General features: G+C 51.3%; 1 protein-coding gene across 3 annotated transcripts in view; it reads right to left on the reverse strand.

The window, feature by feature from the left end:
* Positions 1 to 1,709: 1,709 nt before the first annotated feature.
* The window catches only part of PECAM1 (platelet and endothelial cell adhesion molecule 1), a 58,153-nt gene continuing 36,517 nt past the window's right edge, over positions 1,710 to 23,345 (reverse strand). For 2 of the 3 annotated variants that reach the window (XM_045080906.1, XM_004749147.3), the window contains 4 exons: positions 22,224 to 22,286; positions 16,708 to 16,764; positions 7,530 to 7,552; positions 1,710 to 2,755 (listed from right to left, as the gene is read on the reverse strand). In XM_045080906.1, the coding sequence (XP_044936841.1) occupies positions 2,726 to 2,755; positions 7,530 to 7,552; positions 16,708 to 16,764; positions 22,224 to 22,286 (173 nt within the window). In that variant the 3' untranslated portion in view covers positions 1,710 to 2,725. The remainder of the gene's footprint in view (positions 2,756 to 7,529; positions 7,553 to 16,707; positions 16,765 to 22,223; positions 22,287 to 23,345) is intronic. The other variant, XM_004749148.3, reaches the window with a different exon arrangement.

The following is a 23,345-nucleotide window of genomic DNA, read 5'->3' on the forward strand; positions in this document are numbered from 1 at the left end:
AGCATGACGGGGACAAAATAAATGAATAACTGGCTGGTTCAGAGCAGGCATTACTGGTATTTTCGACTTGATAATTCTTGGCGATGACGGGCTGTCCTAGGTGTTGTGGGACATTCAGCGGCATCCCTGGCTTCGTCCCACCAGATGCCAGGGGCTCCCCCGACCCAGTTGTGACAAATAAACATGTCACCAGACACGGCCCAGTGATCCTGGGAGGCAAAATCTCCCTGGTAGGAAAACCACTGCTTTAATGGATGAATGCTGACCTTGGCGTCACCTCGCCCATCTTGCGTTTGTCAAGGGGTGAGAATACAGTTTATCAGTTAATGCTGATGGAGTGCTCAGTGTATATTCCTGAAATGGGTGGCTGATCTCTAGAGGATCCTCAGAAGAGGGGAAAAAATTTCACTACGCGTTTGCAGAGAGTGGTAAGTCCTTTAATGACCCATTACAACACGAGAGAGAGCTCTGAGTGCCGAGGAGAACCAGGCTCTCCTGAAAAGGGTGACTGATGCTCTTCTTCAGGGAGGAGCTCTGGCTTAGACCCTTGGTTATGCCATCTGGTTAGGACAGCTGAACCAGGATCTTGGACTTAGATTTTTAGATACAGAATCTGCTATGAAAAATCCGTGTGTGTGTGTGTGTGTGTTTTCTCTCTCAGAAACACAGGTAAGAAGGAAGGACAATTAAAAACTCACTTACGCTTCATAAATAAGTCATAAGCTATAGGAATGGATCGTCCCAGCTTCTACCTCAGTGGCCCTGGTGGGAGTAGGGACTGAGGAGCTGACACGTGGCTCTGGGCTTTCCCCAGATCATCAACACTTCAACTGTCAGACTTTAAGTTCATTACAGACCATCTCCTCCTTCGCTTCCAACCTGAGTCCATGACCCTGGAACCTGGGAAATTATAGGACATTTTTGTGAAACAACTTGGTGTGTGTGTACGTGCATGTGTGAATGCGAGAGTCCATAGCTTTCATATTTTCAAAGGCGTCTAAACCCTCCAAATGTTAAGAACCATTAGTCCAATCTCCTCATTGTGGAGCTGAAGACCTGAGGCTCAAGGTTAAGAGGCTTCTTCACATTCCTGCTGCTGTCACGTGGCAGAGCCAGGACACGTACTCCGTGGCTCCCTCTGCCTTCGGGCCCAGGAGGGTGATGCTCTGATTGGGACCTGGCCCTCGGGGCAGTGAGGTGTGGTCCGAGGCCAGTGAGGCCGACTTATAGGGGTAGGAGGGTGCTTTGCCAGTATTGTTACCAAATAAAATAGGAGATGCCTAGTTAAATCTGAACCTCAGATAAATGAATACTTTTACTGTATAAGTACATCCCACATGCTATGGGGGATATACTTACACTTAAAATATAGTCCGATTACCTGAAATTCAAATTTAACCAAACATCCTGTTCTGGGTTTTTGTTGTTTTTGCTCAGTCTGGCAACCCCAACTGCCAGGGACAGCCTGGTAGGCTTTGGCTTGGGAAGCAAATACCTGAGCACCAGCCAATGGTATTAATGACTCAGTGATTGACACTCGGACTACCTCTGGCTCTGCTTTCTGCAAAGGCCAGAGGCCCTGGCCCATATGAGACAACCGGCTGGTAAGACCTGCTTGGTTCTTTGTGACTTCAGAAAGCCCGGAGTCCTCAAACACTACACACATCCTATATGCGTGCTGCCTCTTAGAAGAGAACATTTCACAGATCTTTGAAGAGTAAAGATCAAATTTATTTAATACAAAACCTTGCAGCTGTGTCACTGAGGCGGCTGGGGGGAAATGAAATGGATGGGTTCAGTTAGGTCTGCTCCCTAGTGAAATCCCACCACAAAATGGTCGCAGCTACTCATCCAACCACTCAAGACACCATCAGAAACATCTTAAGAACTCAGGAGACCATTTCTTTAGCAAGGAATAAATTAAAAAAAAAATTAGTAAGAAAAATATGTATTTCATTTTTCTATTAAAAACAGTATCCGCTGTAGGCCAACATCCTCCTGTCTTGCTGCCTTCAGCATGGTAGAGGAAAAGAAAGAAAAGGTATAGAAAATCAGCTTAAGAACATCTGTGCTTGGTCCAGTGTCGTTTTCTATTTTGTGCATTGCCCGGAATGAACCTGAGCTTCAAGTTGGCATCTCAAAGTGGACACTCCCAGGCAGCTTTGGTTTCGCGTTTGTGGCAGGCGAGGTCACAGAGGGAACAGGGTGCCGCTGTCTGGTCAGTGCCGTGGACCTGTCTACCCAGGAGCGAGGACTACCCAGAACCACAGGCCTTTGAAGGACCAAAGGCAAAGAGAAAAATTAGCCCCTAAGCCAGGCCATTCGCTAGGAAGTGATTGACAGCAAAACAAAAATGGTTTGTGTGTGTGAAGATACTTGGAAAAGTTCTTTATCTCTGTATGAGATAAAATATTCAAGTTTCAAAATATCCCAGTGGGCTGTTGACCCTGAACGTCCTTCTGCGGCTCTCCACTCCTGAGGGTGCTCCAACTTGGTGGGGGGGGGGCTGGGTGGGAATTCACCAGCCCCTCTGGATCCCTCTGTGCCCCACATAAAGGTCTTAGGAGGGATGAAGAACTGGTGACTTGGCCTGAGGAACTGCTATGTCCGGTGGGAGCAGGGCAGGATCATAAGGAAGCGCACAGAGCTCTTGGAATACGGGAATCATCTGCTCTTCTTGGAATGTGGGTGTCCCCCCCGCGGAGGAGTGTCTGCTCCCGCAGTCCTAAGTTCCATCGAGCGAGCCTTCCGTTCTCTGCAGAGACAAGAGAGAAGAAGACAAGCCACGGTCACACCCTTCAGGACTGAAGATGTGTCTGGTGGAAAGAGACGCAAAACTCCAGACAGCCCTTCACAAAGGAGCTCCAAAGCAGTGTTGTCTTCGGCAGGACCTCCACCCTGTGGGGCCGGCCCCTGGCCACACTCACTCTTCCCTTCTGTCCTTGCCAACTCTGTAAGCCTGCAGCCTGTCCTCCCCGGAGATACAGCGCACAGCAGAAGGTCTACCGGCTCTGTCAAGGACCTGCTGTGCCCCAGGGTTGTGTCCCTGATGGGGGGGGGGGGAGGGTCACCCTTAGCCACAGAGCAAGACTAGGACTGTTAAGAGAGACCCGGCTTCTTGCTCCAGCCCTGCCTCTAGGTCTGTTGAAAAGTTGAAGGGCTTCAACTGAAGGCTGAAGCCATTACACTGCTAAGGGAAAGAAGCCAGACACAAAAGGAACAAATACGGGTTCCACTTCCACAAGGTACCCAGAGCAGTCAAACTGAGAGAGATGAAAAGGAAAACTCTGGTTTCCAGGGGCCCCTGGGTGGCTCAGTGGGTTAAAGCCTCTGCCTTCGCCTCAGGTCATGATCCCAAGGTCTTGGGATCGAGCCTGGCATCCTGCTCTCTGCTCAGCAGGGAGCCTGCTTCCTCCTCTCTCTCTGTCTGCCTCTCTGGCTACTTGTGATCTCTCTCTGTCAAGTAAATAAATAAAGTCTTTAAAAAACAAAAAAAAAAACCAAAAAGCTCTGGTTTCCAGGGGAAATGGGGAGGTAGTGTTGAACAGGCAGACTCTTGGTTTGGAACGATGAGAAAGTTCTGTGGATAAAGGGTGGTCACGTCTGCAGGGCCATGGGAATGTACTTCATGTCACAGAACTGGATACTTAAAAATGCCTAAAGTGGTCAATTTTGTTGTGTATGTTTTGCATCATAAAGTTAAAAAAAAAAAAAAGAAGATTCCATCTTGTGTTCGCTGATTGCTTTGTATGGGATTTTTGATACCTGCACATCCGCCAGGGACTAGACCCACCTCGGACCCTGTTATCTGTACTGAGGATGCTCGAGTTTTATACCCTGCCCATCACGGCGGTGTGGCCCCGTGGAAGATTTCCCAACGATCCGCAGGAGCTCACTGGGGACTCACAGACGGCGTCATGGACAAAGCCTCCAAGGTGGGGCAGATTTGGACAAATGCATGTGGCAAGGGGGCGAGTGGATGGGGAGTACTGCAGTAGAGGTGCCCTGGGCCCCGAAGGGCAGGCAGCAAAGGAAGCCCTGACTCTGGCCCCTCTGGGAGCAGAGGGCGCCCTGCCGCAGGGGGACCTCAGGGAGGCCAGGTCTCGGGAGCCAGGTCTCGGGAGCCCTGTGGCCAGGCTGGTGGGTTCCTGGAGCTGGCGGCTGGGGTCGAGTCCCCCTTTTGTTCTGGCCCTGCCCCGTCAGAACAGGACGCAGGTCCAAGGAGCTCCAGCTGGCAGGCCCAGGCTCTGCCTCCTCCTTTGCCAGCAGAGAGCCTGGCAAGCCGGCCAAGAGAGAGGTGTTGGCCCCAGGGGGCTGGAGGCCTGCCAGGCCCTCGGCAGCTCCTTTCACTTCATTTCTTCCGCTTTGCCCACAGGGGTGACCCTGGTGTCCAGGCTTCCTGCAGGCCCCAGACCAAGCCCCTCCCTAGACGCCTCCGTTCTCCTTCTCCAGGCGAGGCAAGGACTGCGGATGCAAAGGGCTGGGCCCCCGGCCACCGGACCTTGAAGTAAAGGTTAACATGCTCACATCCAAGACCTGTCTGTCCCCGTGCTTCAGTCAGCGGCCAGCTGTCAGCCACCCAAGTACAGTCCTGAAATCGCCCCACTTCTGTCCAGAACATGGTGTGGATGCTCTCAAAGGTCGTTTTGCTTCTAACACCTCTGGGATTTCTACTTCCTGCTTCTACAATGTGCCCCTTATAGAGCGCTTGCAATAAACCAGGTGTGTGCTAGACCCTCATTTAATCTTTGCAATGGCCGGGGGGCGGGGGGTCGTTTTTACCTCCAATTTACAGATGAAGAAACCAAGGCGTCAAAAGGTTAAGAAACCTGCCCAAAGTGACATGGCTAGTGAATGGCTCATCAGGGAAAGGTTAGGTTTGGGGGTTAGGAGGGGGTCTCCGGCTCTTAAGTCAAAGCCTGGCTTTGGTTGAATCCTGTGAAGAGACATTTCAGGGCTAAGGGATGTAAATCCCCCATCCATACCTCATAAGGCCAGAGTGATGAAAAGGACTTTATCTTTTTTTTTTTAAGATTTTAAAAAATTCACTTATTTGACACAGAGAGAGAGATCAAAAGTAGGCAGAGACGAGAGGGGGAAGCTGGCTCCCTGCTGAGCAGAGAGCCTGATGTGGGACTTGATCCCAGGACCCTGGGATCATGACCTGAGCGAAAGGCAGAGGCTTTAACCCACTGAGCCACCCAGGCGCCCCAAAAAAGGTCTTTAAAGAGATAACCAAGCTGCATTTATATGGGCGTTTGTAAAATACTTTGCACACGTTGTTTCTGATTTTGCCCTTAAGACCCTTTTAATTGGGTCGCTGGTAGTGTTTTATGTTGGTCTCACCATCAACGTTTTACAGATTGGGAAGCTTTGAGGAGGACAGGATCACCCCCAAAGACGGCTGGAGGACTGGCCTTCGTAGTCCAGTTCCCACCACGGCCCAGGGGCCGGCTGGCTCCCTGGAGCGAAGAATGCCAGTTGTGACGGGGAGCTGCCTTTTGGCAATGAGAAGGCAAGGCTGTCTGCAGAGCCCCAGGAAGGTCCAGATTCACCCCTTCCGTTCAAGTACAAGGTGTTCTCTTTCTCGTTATCTGTCTGCCTGGGCCACAAGCACAATTTATAAACAAGGCAAAAATGGCAGAGGAAAAATGAAGTCAGCATGTGCCATTGAAGCAAGTCAAACAATACTAAATTAGTATTTGGCTAAGTGGCTATCTCATTGTTAAGATATTTCCTCCAATGTGTTTTCAGAAGCAACGGCCATTAAACAACTGGGAATGATCGCCAGGTTTGATTTCAGGAAGGAAATCTCCTCCCATTTCCCTGCTGGGCAATTGAATTAATTTTCTCCTGACCCTCACCAGCTGATTATTAGCAAAACTATACCTGCTGCTTTTATAGACAAAATGCATTCGCTTAAAGATTTCAAATCTCTCTCCCAAGGGCTGGGCACCCCAGAGCTCCCGCCAAAAAGGCTTTATGGTTGGGGTGGGGCAGACTGGGTTGCCAGTGAGATCTCAGGTGCATCCTGGGAGCAGACTTCAGGACCTACGGGCCATCTTCTGGGGGAAAGGAAAGTTCTATCTGTCCTGGAGTTCAGAGCCTTTGTCCAGAGAGACCCTTTGGATCAAAGACAAAGTAAATAAGTCAGTCCCGCAGATCCAGCAGACCTGCCTTGAAGGGTGATGTCACTTCTTCGAGGGAGTCTGCAGATCTGACCTAGGTTCTAGTCCTGGCCCTGTTATGACCTAGCTGGCTGACCCTGGCCGGGCTGTTAAGCCCACCTGTAAATTGGGCCCCCTGCCCTTCCAGTGCGAGTCTCTGGTTTGAGGAGTCTGGGTGGGTTTAAGCTGGAAAAAGACATTCATTCCATTCCTCTTTTCCTCAGATTGATAGCTTTCCTCCATGAAAAGAATGTCAGTGGTTTCCTGCCCAGCAAAGGCATAAGGAGTTCCCTTTTTTATAAGAATTAAACAAAGGAAGCCAGGGGGCCCATTGGAAGGTGACCAGCAATTTTGCATAGAGTTCTTCCCAGACCTTAAAGAAGCAGTTCCTTTTTTCTCAAGGTACTAGAGGCCCAGTGAGTTAACCCCCGCACTGCTGGGTAGTTGGTATAGAGGTCAGGAGTGGGAAGACAGAAGACAGGTCTTGGCAAAATTCGAACTTTGGATTTCTACATTTTTAAAAAACATTCCCATCTGCCAAGTAGCAGCTTCCTAAATCCTCAGCTTTCTACAGGGTGAAACCTTGTACTTAATGAGGCATTGGAATCCTTTGCATGCAAACCCTAACTGACCTCTTCCTGGCACTTGCCCCCCACACACTTTCTTCCCCCATTCTGAGCTGCTTGGCAAATATAGTGAGACTCATTCCTCACAGCCCATACCAACGACCCCTTCCTTGGCGAGGAGACCCCTAACCAGGCCAGTCTTTCTTCTGCATTTCCATAGCATCTGGTGAGTTAGGACCACCTTGCTTCCTCATCAGTGTTAACTTATCTAATTCCCTCATTGGGTCAAGGACCTTGAGATCAGAAGGCCTGGTGTATTGGGGTGACTGGCGTAGGTTCCCAGACTTCAAAGTTTAAATGAGCTGTTGGATCCTCTCCTCAAGCAGACTCTCCCCCACCCCCACCCCCCAGTCTGCCTCACTTCCAAAACCTGAAGCTGGACTAGGAGGAACTGTGCACTCTACTCATGGGCAGCTAGGGCATGCCCTAGGTTCCCATTCCCATGGTGGTGGTGATGGATGGGGGGTATCTCTTCACAGGAGGGCTGAGATGTAATGTTGCAACCTTGGGAGAGAGTATTTGAAACCACAACAGGCCCAGAGCACCCTGTCAGCCAGATGACCAAGCCTTCCCTGTCCCAGGGTAGTTGCGACGTACCTGGGGCTCCTGGTCTAATAAAACAGACAAGGCTGGTGTAGGGGTGTAATTCGTGGGAACACGGAATCTGGGTGAGTTTAGAAATATTACAGTGTTCACTGGACTATTTTAAAAAAATGTGAATGAAATGTATACTTACAGAATATCTGTTTTCCATGAAATCTGCAAAACAAAAGATAACAGGGAGGTGAGAAGATGCAGAGTGCCTTAGGCCCCCTCCCCTCAAATCTCAGGAACTCCAAGGTAAAAGGAAGGGGTGTGGGATGCAGAAGAAGCCCAGAGTCATAGGCTTTCTAGGTCCTCAGCCAGATGGCTGGATGGCTCCTTTGCCCACAGACAGCTTCCTCTGGACCCTGTAGCCCCATATGACAAGCCCATAAAGTCCTTGGCAGCTCACTAGACATTGAAAACAATTTAAAGATTTTATTTGATTTTTTAAGTAATCTCTCCACCCATGGTGGGGCTTGAACATGACCTGAGATTAAGAGTCACACATTCCACTGAGTCAGCCAGATGCCCCTTAAGTAGGTTTTTGTTTGTTTTTTAAATTAGTACCACATTAAGGTATTTCAGGGAAAAAACCCTGAAAACTACAGGGAAGTAGAAAGTAGCAGATAAACATGATCTCTGGTTCTACTCTTCAAACCTTGTTGATACTTTTGTCTTCCAGTGATTTTCTGCTCTCCAGAGGTTCTTTTCCCCCTGAGTTCTGATATATAATACCGGCCATTTCATAGCCTATCTTTCTTACATAACACGATTCCACGAACATTCTCTGGCACCTTCTTAGACGTAATTGGGAGTAGCTGCGTAATTATCATTAAATAGATGTGCAATTGTTTACTTATCCAGTTCCTTATTGTAAAAATTTAGGTTCTTTCCAAGTTTTCACTATTTTAAATAATGCTGCCATATCCTCTTTGGGAATAAAGCTATTTCCATATTTCCTATAGTTTGTCCATTCCCAGGAGTGGGATCAAGGTATAAACATTACCTATCGCTCTTGGGATACACGGCCCAAGGGCTGTCTCAACACCATGTTCTTGCCAGAGTGCGGTGGGGGGAACCAGCAGCCCCGGCCAGGCTGCGGTGCTGAAGATGGGCCTGACCAGAGGTCTGGAAAATCAGAATGAGGTAAAGAAAAGCAAAGGAGCGCAGAAGACATTATGGTGAGAGTGAGCCATGCTCGCCTACTAGTTAGAGATGGTTTTCACTACCATAAGCAAGAGAAGACTGTGGTTTGCCCCTTTGGAAAGGATCAGGCCGCCCACTAATAGTTTCTAAATGAACAGGGGCCCAAATGGTTGGGGCCGATTCCCCAAACAACCCCCATGGACACAAACCTGGAGATAGAGAAACTATGGGGACTTCCGGTCTGGGGAAGAAAGCAGATGTGGGCATGGGGGGTGGTTGCCATTCCTGAAGGCGGAAGAGGTAATGGCAGGAAGGTCATCACCCACCCCCTTCCGAGTCCTCAGTGTCATAGACGGTCGCGTTCCAAGGGGCCTCAGTTTCTGCTCTGCTGTCCAACCTTGAACCCAGTCCCTTCAGAGTCTGGGGAAGTCTCAGGGCCCACCTGTCGCAACGGGAGTCACAACCCTTCTGTTTCTTTCTCTAATTTAAAAATATCCTGTTTCCAAAAGTCCACTTCCCCCTCCAACCCTGTCTTATCACAGCTCTATTGTGCGTCCCCTTGAGAGGGAACAGGGCCAGAAGTTCCTAAGGGGCCCCCTTCTGTCCTGGCTGGGCCAGAGGCAGACGTCAACGGCCAAATGGATGAATCAGCCTGACCACGAAGTCAAGCCATTGTATAAACTTCCACGCATTGAGTGAGGCCCGGGCAGGACTCCCACCTCCAACCCAAACCTGACCTGGAAGGACCCAAAGGACCCCATGCTTCCCACTCCCCCTTAGCCCCAGCGGCTCTGCAATCAGACACAAGAAAGCGAGAGTCTCAGGCTATTTCTTAAAGCAATATGAATATAAAATACTAAAACTTCGAATATGCTGGTACATACTGAAGGAACTCTAGGTTTATGCACACTTGTAGTTTCTGCTTCTTTTCAGTAATAGAGCAATCACCACAAAGATAAAATATGGTGGGGGCGCCTGGGGGGCTTAGTCAGTTAAGCTAAGTGTCTGCCTTCAGCTCAGGTTGAGATCCTGGAGTCCTGGGATCGAGCCCCGTATCAGGATCCCTGCTCTAGGGGAGTCTGCTTCTCCCTCTCCCTCTGCCCCTCCCCCTGCTCATGCTCTCTCCCTCCCACCCAAATAAATAAATAAAATCTTAAAAAAAAAAAAAATAGGATCTTTTTTTTTTTTTTTCAAAGTACTTCTTTACCTGCTTGGATTCTCAAGTGGGAAACAGCAACCTGGGGCAGGTTTGACAGTGACCGCTGGCCTGATTGGCTCTGGACCCCACAGAATGGGTGGGGACTGACCCCCAAGTGCTCTTCTCTCCCTCCCAGAGGGGCTGGAACAGAGAGGCCCTCTGCTCTATAATTCTTTCTTGATGACAGCTACTCTTAGTATAGTCAATTTCTACCCCCTTTGGAAACATCTGGAATACCAGGAAAAGCCAGAGCAGAAGGCGAAGGCTGAGTGAGCAGATACCGGGATGGGAAGGTATAGGTTAGTGTCCCATCCAGAGTTAATGTCTGAAGAGGGACTTGGCATCTCTTCCCAGGGCCGGGAGCTCTCAGTGGGGTGTGCTCAGGACACCTTCTGAGAAGGACCCAGGCATCCAGGAAGGAAAACCAGCTCTCCTGTTCGAAGACTCACAGGAGCTAAGTTCTTATAAGTCAGGTTTGTTTTTGTTTTTGTTTTAAACACTGGCATTATTGACATTCTGGGCTGGGACATTCTTTTCTGAGTTTACTTATTATTTTTTTATAAGATTTTATTTATTTATTTGACAGAGAGAGAGAGATCACAAGTAGGCAGAGAGGCGGGCAGAGGCAGAGGGGGAAGCAGGCTCCCTGCTGAGCAGAGAGCCTGATACGGGGCTCGATCCCAGGACCCTGAGACCATGACCTGAGCTGAAGGCAGAGGCTTAACCCACTGAGCCACCCAGGCGCCCCTACTTATTATTTTTTAATAGTCTCTACTAAATGTGAGGCTCAAACTCATGACCCTGAGATGAATAGTCTCCTGCTCCTCCAACTGAGCAAGCCAGGTGTCCTTGGGCTAGATCATTCTTTGCTCTGGGGGCTGTCCCGTCCACTGTAAGATGGTTAGCAGTATTCCCAGCCTCCATACATTAGATGTGAGAACACCCCTTCTACCCTCCACCCCCTGCCCAAATTATGACAGCCAAAAATGTCTCCTGCCTCGAGAACCAGTGCTCCCAGCAGTGGAAATGTCATCCTAGACCTGATTTCTTTCATAGGGAAGAACTTGACTGTGTTTCTGATTGTAGGAAACCACTTCATTCTTCAGTTTTAAAATCCAAGGTAAATATACATGAATAGGTTTTGCTCTGAGGTGAGCAGCAAGTCGTTTTATGAAATGCCTTTAGAATGAGCAGGAGCACTAGAAAATGTCAGGCACTGATTCAGAGTAAAGATACACATTTTCCTGCGTAGCCAGAAACAGCAGTTTGCATGAGGTTCAACCAGGCTGAGTGAGGTTGTGGAGAAAGTCAGAGGCAGTCACGCCTTCATGGAGAGGCTCCCTGCCCAGCCCCGCTGTAATGTCTCTCTTTTAGGTCTTGTCACGAGGAGAGCAAGGGAGGAAAGGAAAAACAAGCCTTTCCCTGGATTAGTCAGAGGAGGAGGAAGCTGACAGCAGGTGAACAAAGAGGTTTTCGGGAGGTGGTGTTTGGGGGTGAAATGGGGGGCTCTTGAGGCCGAGTCACCCTGTACCTCAGAGCACCAAAGCTATGAACGAGCCCCCTGGGAGGGCAGCACCATGTAAATCGAGAGAACTCAGAGGCGTGACACATGAGAGTGTCACAACTGCAGTAACGATTGGTTCCTGTTACTATAACCTGTATGACTTTCTTTAAGCACTCACTTTTTGGACTACCTACATTACTGCTTAACAAGAGACATAAAAGCAGACTTCGTTCCTGTTTCTGGAAAGTCAGGTCCGATGCTGAAACCAGAGCCACTGTAGCTGACTGGGATTTGCAAACCTGACCTCAGGCAAATCACTGGAGAAAGAATAAGTACTTAATAAAAAAAACCCAAATGCTATCCTTGCAGAACCAAATTATGAGAAATTATCTGCGTGGTCTCCATTAGCTAAGCCTGCCCATGGTTACGTAGATGCAGAAGCTCTTTCTCAACCCCGTTCTGGCTCTTTTCCAGGGCTTGCTTTCCCTTCTCCTTAGGCTTCTCTCAATGGGGTTTCTTTCAGAAATAAATTTCCTAATACTGAGAACCCCTCTCCTTCTTTCCCTAACATGTTGTAATGAATCACCTAAGAGTTGGAGAGGGGAGAACTGTAAGATCAGGGGTTTCTTTGCCCTGGATGGAGTTAACGGCTGGGACAAGATGTTAGCTTAGCTCTTTGTCAATGAAATAGTAGATTCCCAGCAGAAGAGCAGACCTAACCACCACGACCCAGCAGGGGACACTGGGTTGGAAGAGATGTCCTCTTCTTCCCCATTTTACCCCCTACAGTACCCACTACTCCTACCCACCTGCCCACTACAGCTCTTAGCCCCAGCACACTCCCGAGAACACAGAGTGTTCTGCAGCAGTCCCACATGAGCGAGGGACATTTTATTGAAAATGAGAAAAGTAACACCCAAGGGAAAAATGAGGGGTGGGAGCCAAGTCATACAACTGGATAAGGGCAGGGCTGAAAATCAACCCAAGCCTCTATCTCCCAACTTAGGGTGTTCCCCTCAGGATTACAGTGCAAAGAACCATCCAGGTGGACGTGAGACAACACAAACACGGCAGAAGCACAGTGAGTTGGGCCTGGAGATCCATGACTTAATTCAGATTTGAAGGAAAACTCAGGCTTAGGTGCAAATACCTATAGGGTCTTGGAATCAAGGGTGAGTAAAAGATTGGGATTGGCTCCAAGGGACCTAAAAAGTAACTCTTAGAAGTCACTTAGAACCAACATGTTCAGGGGAAGGGTTCCAGACAGACCAAAACAAAGACGAATGACCATTAATTCCAAATGCCAGGACCGAGACTCTCCAAATGTTCTGACTGGAAGGCAACTTAAGATCATCCATCCAACTACCTCATTTGACATAAAAATGCGGAGCTTAGTCACATTCAGAGACGTGCAAAGGAGAATGGTTGTGGCCAGGGGCTGGGAGAGTCACGCGTTACTGTTGACTGGGTATGAAGTTTCACTCTGGGAAGATGGAACCGCTCTGGAGATGGATGGTGATGATGATTGTAGGATTGCGTGAATATATTTAATGCCACTGAAATGTACACTTAAAAGTGATTAAAATGCCAAGTGTGATGTATGTTTTCTCACAGTTAAAACTCCCACACAGACAAGGCGGAACTTGGAGCCGAAAGCCACGATTGCCAAGACCTGGCTCCTCCCCCAGCCTCCAGATGACCGCCAGCCCTCAGCCGGTCGCCCCGCAACCCTCTCCCCAGGGCGCTGGTCCTACCCAGAGCCCCGCCCTGGGGCTGCTCCTTGGAGGCAGGCCTGCCCGATGCCCTTTAGCTTATCTAGAGGAGCAGTTTTCCTTTGTATCACTCAGGGGAAAAAAGGGGGGTTAAGAGCCAGAACTACGCCCTGTGAGCCATTTCCCAAAATAGCCAGCCCTGAAGTGCGGCTAGTTGGAAGGTGGCGAGGACTGAGAAACTAAGGTGGGAAGGAAAAAAATCTAAGAAGGAAAAGTTAGAGAAGACGTAGCTCTGCACGCAGCCTGCTCACTGGCCTGTCCAGACACCCACCCTCACTAGGTCCCTTATTTTATTAGCTGTCACCCTTCTCCACCCCCCCGCCTCCACATCTACACCCGCACCCATGCACCCGTGTTGGAGGATTCTCTCTGCTTGCCAACCCTGAGGGATCCTTCCAAGACTGCTGACGAGGGGGAAAGACTCCAAGACCCCACCTGGTCAAACAAGAAGCACTTGAGTGGCATCACCTGAAGGGAACCCGGAAACTTCTAGAAGTGTGGTCCCCAGACCAATAGCCAGATATGTGAGAATCTGTGAGGAATGCAAAGTAGCCTCACTCCAGACCTACTGAATCCAAAATTCAGGGGGCTGCTTGCTGCACCGTCTGTGTTTTAACAGACCTGGGAACACTCCATCTAGATCGGGCATCTGCCCCTCATCTCACTGAGGTAGTGACCAGGGTCCCTAGAGGTTCCACGATTCAGCCAGGGTCACCCAGACCATACCGGCTGTCACTCTTAACAGAGGCGACTCCTCTAGGGAGACTGGTAATGATGGGAAGCCGACCAGAGAGCTGGAAAACGCAGCAGCGCGTGGTCCATCGGTTCGGCAGCGTGGAGAGGAGATGTGAGGAGCCGCGCTCCGCAGCCAGCCTCCCTGTCTCCGACAACCTGCTCTGCCAACCGCTGGCCTTGGGATCTGCTCCGGGACAAGTTATTTAACCTCTGGGCCCATTTCCCCATCTGCAGAACAGGAAGAGTAGTAGAGCTCCCGCCACCCCAAGCTGGTTTTGAGGCTTGCACATAGAGTAGCATATGAGGCTGCCAGCCTCTCCCCGCCCCCCGCCCCCATCCCGCTGGGGAGCAGCAGCCCAGCAGGAAATGTTCCAGAACAGCAACTCCTGAGGCTTCCAAGACGGAGCCTCTTCAGTGAGGGGCCAGCAGGGACTTCCAAGGCAGCACCGGGGATTTGACTACAAGACCCAGGGCTCTCTCAATAACCCCCAAACACTGGGCAGGAGCTGGGTGCCGGGTCGGAGACCAGATTACAGAGGTGCCCAAGGCCCCACTGACTCCGCCCAGGTTGCACAGGGGGAGCGCCCTGGCCGGGAATCGGGACACGGCTCTAGTCTCTGCCTGGGCTCAAGCTTCTCTGGCATCTTTCAGCTAAAAGGGCTTGGATGCTCACTGTAGGACAGGGATACTATGAGGACTGGTGCTTGGGGTAATGTGCACCATCTCCCCACTTCTCTCATTTAATCTCAGTGGAAGAAACTGGAGTCTCAGAAGAGTTAGATATCTTGGTCAAAGTCACACAGCTGCCAAGTGGCCGCACGGGGACTGGGGCTCCGATGTCTGTCAGCAAAATAGGGCCCTTCACCACCCCAAATCCCTACAGGGTTAGGTCCTACAGTCCATTCCTGCCTTAGGTCAGAGGGAGCAGTTGGGTTCCCACAGCGGGGGACCGAGGACTCAGGCCTAGAGAACCAGCCCGGGGACCCTGAGGGAACCCATCTGAACAGCGGCCTTAAAGCAGGGGTAGAAAATCACAATAGGCCTCCTCCAAACATGCCACATCAGCACAGGCAAATGACATGAGCTGAAGGCAAATGACAGTCAACGGACGCAGAAAGCACCTACAAAAAATTTTTATTGTTCTTGGTTAACTTCCTATATAAGCTCCCACTTCTAACCACTCTGCAGTTTCCCATCACTTGGTTTTTCTCCTGTTAACCTGTCTTTTGCCAGCCTAATTTGCGGGGCACCTAACACACACCCTTCGGGGTGCACACTGGGGGTGGCCTTTTCCAGCTGTAAAGAGCCTCCAGCAGCAGGCTCAGGACACAGCAGACTGCAGGCTTCCCGTGGGTCTCCTGTGGGGGGGAGGGGTCGCTCTGGAGGCAACCCCTGTGGGCTCCACAATCCACCAGCTTCCTTTCCCCAAAACCAAAGGCAGTGCAGTTCCCTGATCTGTGATCAGGACCGTGGAAATCCACCTCCAGGGCGGGCCAGTGTGGGGACCTGCTTCCTGTGCAAACTTGGGCAAGTGTTTCAACTGCTCTGTGCCTCAGTATCCTCATCTGTAAAATGGGACTTACTGTGAGGATTCAGAGATATTCCAACATAATAAGCTTTCTGTCCTTCTTGTATAACCAAAGCAATTAAATGTGAGCGATCTCAGGGACCTCTAGGAGAGCAGAAAGGGTGTTTTCATACAATTGGGTGAACCCTACTGGAGCTCTAGCTTTTTGTTACACTGGAAGAACAGAGAATGTCTATTTACTTCTCAATTTGCATTTTGCTGGCTCTGAATGTATTGAGATTGCAAAATGAAACACTGAAACCAAAAATTGCCCTCGGAGATGCTTTCTGAAAATTGGTCACTCAGTGTCAAGTTCCTCAAGAGGTTGAGTTTCTGCTCTACCCATGAAAATACCATTAAAAAAACATGTTCACTAAAGGGAGATTCCTCTTTCAGATGAAAAGGGGGTCTCCCGTGGTTCAGACAGTGCTTCTCCAATGTTAGCAATTGTCAACAGTATCTGGAATCCAGCCTGTTAGAGTTCAGGTTCTGAAGATTCTGATTCTCACGGGTCTGGACTTGCCCTGAGACCACCTCGGCCGTGGGTCTGCGGACCCTGCTCAGAGTAGCTGGGCTGTCCCGAAGCTTCCTGGCCAGTTGTAATGCTCCCCAGAAAATCCACTTAAATACAGGTCTGAGGCAAGATATCCACATAGTGACTATTTCCTTTTGGCCTTTTGGCCTGTGACCTATTTTCAGAATTGTAAAAGGAGTCTTTGTGTTCCATTCATTTCCCCCAGAATGGGATAGAATGATGATACAAAAATGATACTGCTGGGAGCTTCCCCAGTTCCATGTCTGCTTGGGTACCATGTTCAGTCCTGGGGGAGGATCTTCATGGGGGAAGTGGTGGAGACGGGGACTTGAACTGGGGTCTAGCACCAGAGAAGGGGAGAATGGAAGGTGCAGATCTACGCCCCCCCACCCCCAGGCAGTGTGTTCTTATAGAGACTGAGCTCCCCCACGTCTTGAAAGCAAAGCACTGACTTTGTCTATGAACTCTGGGTGCCCATCATGCACCAGGGCCCATGGGGGTGGGGTGGGGGGGGAGGGCAGATGAGATGCCCTGGCTGGCACCTGAGCACAGGTCGGGCCATGCGGCTTCTCCTGGGGTCCCGGGAGCACACAGTGGTGCCAGGATGCACTCCAGCCCAGATGCTCCTGAGCTGGGTCTGAACATGTGAGGTTCTATATCCCTGGCATGCAGTAAGCGCTTAATAAGTGTGTGTTGACTAAATTACAGCACATGTAACATGTGGCTATGTTTTAGGGGTGGCAGGAGAGAGGCAGCCACCAGCTTCGGTATAAGGGGCAGTAGTTCTCCTTCTCCCGCCCACTCCCAAGCCCCCATGGATGATTCTGGGGGAACCATCCCCCAGGCTGGGGGAGTCAAGGGCCCTAACTCACCAGGGTTAGCTTTCCGGATTTCACTGTACACCGTCTCTGTGCCCTTGGTTTCCAGACCTGGAAAGTGACCGGGTACAGGTCAATAGCTGCCTCTGGGCACCAGGTCAGCCCACCGCTGAAGCAGGAGAAGGTCCGAGGCTCCCTGCTTGCCCACGAACCCCTGCCCCCATGAGCACCCTTCTCCAGCAGGGGCTGGAGACCTTCTTGCCACAAAGCTCAGGCCACGTCCTGGCTTCAGAAGATCCTGGTCTCTAACTAGTGGCGCTCAGCCTGGAAGGATGAGGTCAACAGGCCAGTGCAGGGGCGGGTCCAGCTGCTCCAGGGGAACCCTGGGCCTGAAGGACCACAGGTGGAGAGGTCCCCAGTATCAGCCTCCAGCCTCCAGCTCAGGGGCCCCACCCTTCCTTCCCTGCCAGGGTGTCCCAGTGTCTAGCCACTCTCCTGGCCACTCCCAGGGGGCAGGGCTCTGGGCTCCCAGTCCCCTGAGGCCTGGGTTAGAGCCTGGGCATCGTCTGTGACTTTAAGGACCAGTTGGGACAAAGAACCACTTAAAATCTTGCCGGGCCAGCTGACGTCAAATGCCAACACCGGGGCCCCATTCTGGTTCTGACTGGTCTGGGGTAGCCCTGGCACTGGGGTTTTTAAAGAGCTTCCAGGGGATTCTAAGACGCAGACCGGGCTGAGATCCTCTGGTGTGGACTCTTTCAGAAGGGCAGACAGAGGACTGGGGAATGCATTAAGCCCTGAGGAGACTCAGGGTTTGGGGGACAAAGCACCCATACGGGCATCTATTTAAGTTCAAGTCTACGTACAGGTTGTATATACACATACTTGTACATACACCATACTGTGTCTACACGCAGCATACACACACACCCAGTGTGTACACACACAGCACGTACATATACACCCCCCCCCATAAACAGGACGGGGCCCAGCCACTTCCCCTGCCTCCCCTCACCTGCACAAAAGACCAAGAAGCCTCACTGTGGAAAGGTAGCTTTCTACATGTGGCCAACATTCTCCTTCTACGGATCCGGAAACGAAGCCCCAGACAGGGGAAGACGCTTCCTGACCGTCTTCTGTACCGAGTGGCTGTTGTTTTCCTTGGTGGCCGGCAGCTGGCTGGGCCACGCCCGTGGACTCTAACTGCACCAAGATGCCCTTGACTCACTAGGCTCCAGAGATGCCCCCTGACCCAAAGCGTGTCCCTTCACTGCCCGCAAGGCCCTTTCTCTTTGGCCCATTCCTCCTCGTCCTCCAAGTCCCAGGACAAGCTTTGTTCCTGCACCTGGGTTCACACACCCTCACACACCTACCTGCTCCCTAACACGCTCACCCCTTCCCTGTGCCCAGGGCAGTTACACAGGACCCCTGTGCTCACACAGCACTTTGGGGACACTTTCCCATGACCACACCAACATTATTTGTCCCCAAGACTATCTCCCTGGTGGACCCAGAGCTCTGGGTTCACCTCTCGGGCCCAGGCCTTGCATGGCTACCTGGAGGCATAGACGTTTGATAGGACAGTGAAGGCACCAGTCAATGTCCTTGCAAGGGTCTCTAGCTCTCTCAAACCCCTGAGCCTGAGGAAGGTATTAGTATAACCAGCCTGTTCCCCGAGGTTTTAGATCTTGGTGATCAAAGTCATGGTCCTTCATCAGACGCTGAATGGTGAACGGTAGTGGTTCCAGGAGGAAGGCTGGGGGTGGAGGGGTGGTTCAGATCCCCCAGCAGGCGAGTCTGGGACATTTGGGGTGGCCAGGCCCTTGCAGAAGGCTTCACAGGACTCCACCAAGACACCAAACAGAACCTGGTACTCACCAGTGTGGCTGAGCCACCAAGCACCCCTCTGCTAGGACACCTGCTTTTTTCTAAGAGGCCAGCAGAGATGCCTACCCCGCTCTCCACACTCCCTCCATGGCACCAGATTCGGGGGTGCACAGGGAGGCTCCAGGGATTTCTGCATCTCCTGGGAATCTGCCACATCCCCAAGGGATTCTGCAACGTGTTAGGCCTGGGTGAGTCTCGCATTCAGTGTGATCCTAACACTTGCTCTGTGCTGGGCACTGTGGACCAGGAAGGGAAAAGGTGATTTGGACCCAGAGCTTTCAGGAGCTCCGGGCTGTGGGGCAGACAATGCGGGGAGAAATGATGGTATAAGGCGCTGTATACCAGGTGTCCTGGGGCCCTGCCAGCTCATCCTCAGACCCTGTCCCACAATGGGAGCCGGCGCCAGCGGGGAAGAAAGGAAGGGATGGGGTGGGGTGGCCAAGCCTGGGGGTTGGACACCTTGTAAGATCCACACCCCCCCAGGCTGGCCGGTAGACCTCGCTGGTCACCTTGGGGACACTCTCACACCCTCTGGACTCAAGAACCACACTTGACTCCCTTCCTTCTCGTAACTGTGGATCAGTCCGGGTGGCAGGGTCGTTTCCACTTCTTGGCCGAGCGGCTATCTTTGCAGCTGCCCCAGCAATTCCTCCCGCTGCCCCCCTGTCCTGCCCCCAGTGATGGGCCGGGGCTGGCCGCTCACCTCCACCACCCCTGCCCTGCTCTGCAGCACTAATGAGTAACCCAGGCCAACAGGCTGTTTGTCTCTGCTGTCAGGCATGTTTCCGGATGGGGCTTTATTTTGGCTTCTGTTTTTCTCTGTTCTCAGAGAAAGAGATGGCTTCAACGTCATGGGGTTTTCCCAGCAATTAGCTTCAGAGCAAACAAGCAACAGACCGGGCTGAACAAGTTCCTTCCCACCCCGCCTCCATCCCCCAGTGATTCCTTGGTCAGCGGCCAGTCGGAGGCATTGCTGGACGCAGGCCTCACCCCCTCCCCCACCCCAGCTGTGGAAGAGGGAGCCTTGAGGTTAGGGAACTGGGTTGGCCAAGACCACATCAAGTTTACTCACTACTGGCCTTGAAACCACAAAGCCCTTTCCCCACTCTAGGGACACTCCACCCACCACCCATGAGAAAGCAAGGGGATAGCTTCCTAGGCCAGGCTGGCCCTCCCCTGCTGTCCCTGAGCACCCAAGAGGCTGGATCCAGAAAACACAACGTATATCTTCCAGAAACTCTCCATTTCCACCCACATGGCTATCACTCTAGCTCTCATGAGACCCTCGCAGCAACGTGGGGAATGGTGACCACAGCTGTGCACAGCCTAGCAAGGCACGCACCCCTTGTCATCCTGTCCTAAGACTTCTTTTCCCTTTAAAGCCCACCCCACGCTCACGCAAAAAAAGAAAACCAGACACTCTAACATGGAAACATTCCCCAAAGAAAGGAAAATGGACCCTTTTGCAAGGACACAACCCGGCATCCTTTCTCTATCATCGGCCTTCACTCCAAACCCTCCGAGGCATCAAGCCCGGTGCTCTTAATCCCACCTGGTCCTGGCCCAGCGGGCAGCAGAGGCGAGGACAGGACCTGGCCCTCTGCGGGAGGAGCATGAGAACCTCGAGGCCCGAGCCCGGGGCAATCCCTGTCAGCTCGAGCACCCCATGGAGTTTGGAGGGTTGGGGACAGCTGGGTTTTTCTACACATATGCAAAATCTTGGGGCAGCCCTGTCCTCTTTTTATGCTTCCCCTTCCCTTCCCGGGCCTGAATTCCCCTTTAGAGGAAGGAAACTGTTATCGCCAGAACTGAGCCCATGATGCACGGTGACAAAGGGGCATCTGTAGCGGCTCTGGCAGGACCAGGAAAGGCTGGAAGGGAGCCCCCTACAGCCCCTTTAGCCGCAGCCGAACCAGACTCTGTTCTGAGCACCAACCCCCGAAGGGGCTGTCTCCTCTTCGGCATCTCATGCTTAACCTAACCAGACCTGTTCCTCCCAATCTCAGATATCGGGACCGTCCATCCAGACCTGTGCTGATTTGGTCTCCATGATCCTTGCCATAAAATGTCATCCACGGTGGCATGTCTCTGAAATCTCTCTCCAGTCGACCCACTGCTGGGACTTTGTCTCCGCCTTCACCCCTTCTGGCCCGGGACGACACACCGACCTGTGCCTCCTTCCAGATCCTCAGATGAGCCAAGCTCTGGGCCACCGCACGCTGTCCTGCCCATTTCCTGGGTCCTCCCAACCCTCTCTCCTCTTATTGGGGCCACCTTCTTTGTGCCCTGCAGGCCCCAGCTTCAATGCCAGCCCCCAAAGCCGCCTTTCGTGCCGTCTCATTGCTCCCTTTCCTTCCGAGCACTAACCATCACCTGGCACTGTCTATATATTCTTCGTTTCCGTGTTTTCTCGGCTCCCTCACAGGCTCTACCCCCATGGGGGGCGGGAAGACGGGCCATATATGAACCTTTGCTGCTTGCACAAGGGCTGGCCCATCAAGGACTTTACTTTGTTAACAAGCGAACCTCTTTACAACAAAATAAAGAGGAAGAGAACTCTAGGCCTGCCACGGCCCCCACCCTTCCCATGTCCAGTCCAGTCTCACAAGTGGGATGCCCAGTGATCATGCAGATGGGGCAGCGTCAACCCTAGGGGCCATTCTGGTGGCGGACTGTGGGAATGGTGCCCCACTGGGTAGCACAGAGCCCGGGAGCCATAGGGGAACCTGAAGCTTCTGTGCACACACCCGCTGACATGGTGCCCAGGACCTAAGCAAGGAAGCAGGAAGGAACCCAAAACTCTTCCGGATTCAGGGAGCCAGAGAGGACAAAGGGATGCCATTGCCCTGGGACTCTGGCTAATGCTATGCATGGCCGGTCTGGAAAAGGGCCCTCAGCTTGCCAGGTGGAGTGGACCCAGCAGCAGTCCTGGGCCTCAGTGGGAGGGGGGATGTGTGGCTATATAGCCTTAAAGAGCCTCCCAGCAGGGCAAGAAGGCTCTGGGTGGCTAGGGTGAAGGAAAGCCAGGAGGAGATGCATCGTTTTTTTGACAGGGGCGGCAAAAAAGCAACTGCAACTGACATTCTGGCCTTCGCTGTGGAGCAGCCCGCTCTGCATCTGTGTCCCCAAGGGAGCCACAGAGCCAGGGACCCCCTGGGCCAGCTGCCCTGAGAGAACCGCACACAGAAAAACAAAACCTGAAGTGGGAGGCTCGTGCCACTGTTCACACAGAAGGGGACTCTGGTTTCAGAAGCACTTCCCCAAGAGTCCCTCTTTAAAGAGCCAAGCCCTCACCACCTTCAAATATGTGTTTCATTTCCCCAGGCTCCGTGTGCAAGAGGCTGTTTAAGGAAGATACTAGGCACGGGCAAGGAACATAGCTCTGGAAGAAAGTCCAAACACGGGCAGTGAGGCCCTCAAAAAGCTTCTCAACAAACACATTTCTTAGCACTTAGTAATTGCTCAGGAAAACCTACTCATTATTAATAGTGAGATAAATAAGAATGAAATTTATTTAATGCCTCAAAAGCCTAGGCAGGCGTCCCTGCTCCCGCCGTAGGCATGCCCAGCAGGTCTGACCGACTGAAGGGACCTTTGTCCTTGGGTCACAGCACACCTCCCCCTGGTGTCTACACCCCAGCAGAGAACAAAGCGTGGGGGGTCACCCCAGTACTGGTGCTTACCTTGGTAAGACTCAGGCGAGGTCACTTCCACTTCTGTGTATTCTACATCCAAGGTCAGAGGCTCTGCTCAAAAGAACCACAGCACCCCGCCGTTAGACAAAACCTCCTCTGGGGGCCTCCCCCTGCATTACAGATTTCCAAATGACTGCAGAAGTCCCTGTTTCAAGGAGGAAGCTAGACACAGGCTAAAGGCTATTTATTCCAAGTGAGAGGGACACCTCAGGCTGGGGAAGACCCTGACGAGTCCTGCTCTCCCCAGGACATGGGGAGACCCTCCTGCCCAGGTCCCCCTTGTTCCTACAGGGGAAGGATTGTTAAAAGCTCAGGATCAGCCACAGCAGTTAACTCTGGAAGCTTATTCCACAGCCACAGGCATAGAAAACTATCTCCAAGAAGGAAAGAATCTCAGTAAATGGGGAACAGGTTTCCCCATCCTAAAAATGCTCCGAGAACACAAGCCGTATGCATCGAAAAACAAGCTGATGAAAGCAGTCAGGCCACTAGGGTGAAATCTGGTAAAATGGCTGGTCTTTAGCTCAAAGTCACATTATTGTTTTATTTTTGAAGCCTCAGAGTCGGTCTTTCTCACCAGCACCAGAAACTGATGTGTGGTTGAGGACACCGGTGTTTACTGCTTTAGATCTTTAGTTCTTGTGACAGGACCCCGGAGGCGAAGCGACTTCTGCAAAATGAGTTAGCCCCATCTTTCTGAGCTTTAAAGCTGCAGCAAGGAATCTATTGTTCATTGTCTTTAAACATTAGCAGCAGTGGTATTTTATATTTTTTAATAGTGTGTTTTATTTTTATTAAATACTTAAGTATCAGAAAATATTTGTAAGTTATGTATAAAACACAAATAATAATAATAAATAATGGTGTACCCTTCACCCTTTTCAAGAAAAAGAACATTTTTATTACCCCTGAAGTATCCTGTGTGCCTCTCCCCATCCCAGACCCTTAATACTTTCCTTCCAGCCTAACTGAAGCATAAAAGACATGAAACCTTGTATAAGTGAAGGTGTACAACTTGATGATTTACCCCAATGCTATTATAGAAAACACCCACTTCCACTATTCAAGAGAAAGGCGGTCCTTCTATGGTGCCCGGTACACAGTTCCCTG

Source organism: Mustela putorius, unplaced genomic scaffold (genome assembly GCF_011764305.1).
Source record: "Mustela putorius furo isolate JIRA1106 unplaced genomic scaffold, ASM1176430v1.1 tig00000487_pilon_pilon_pilon, whole genome shotgun sequence".
In the NCBI taxonomy this organism is placed as follows: domain Eukaryota; kingdom Metazoa; phylum Chordata; class Mammalia; order Carnivora; family Mustelidae; genus Mustela; species Mustela putorius.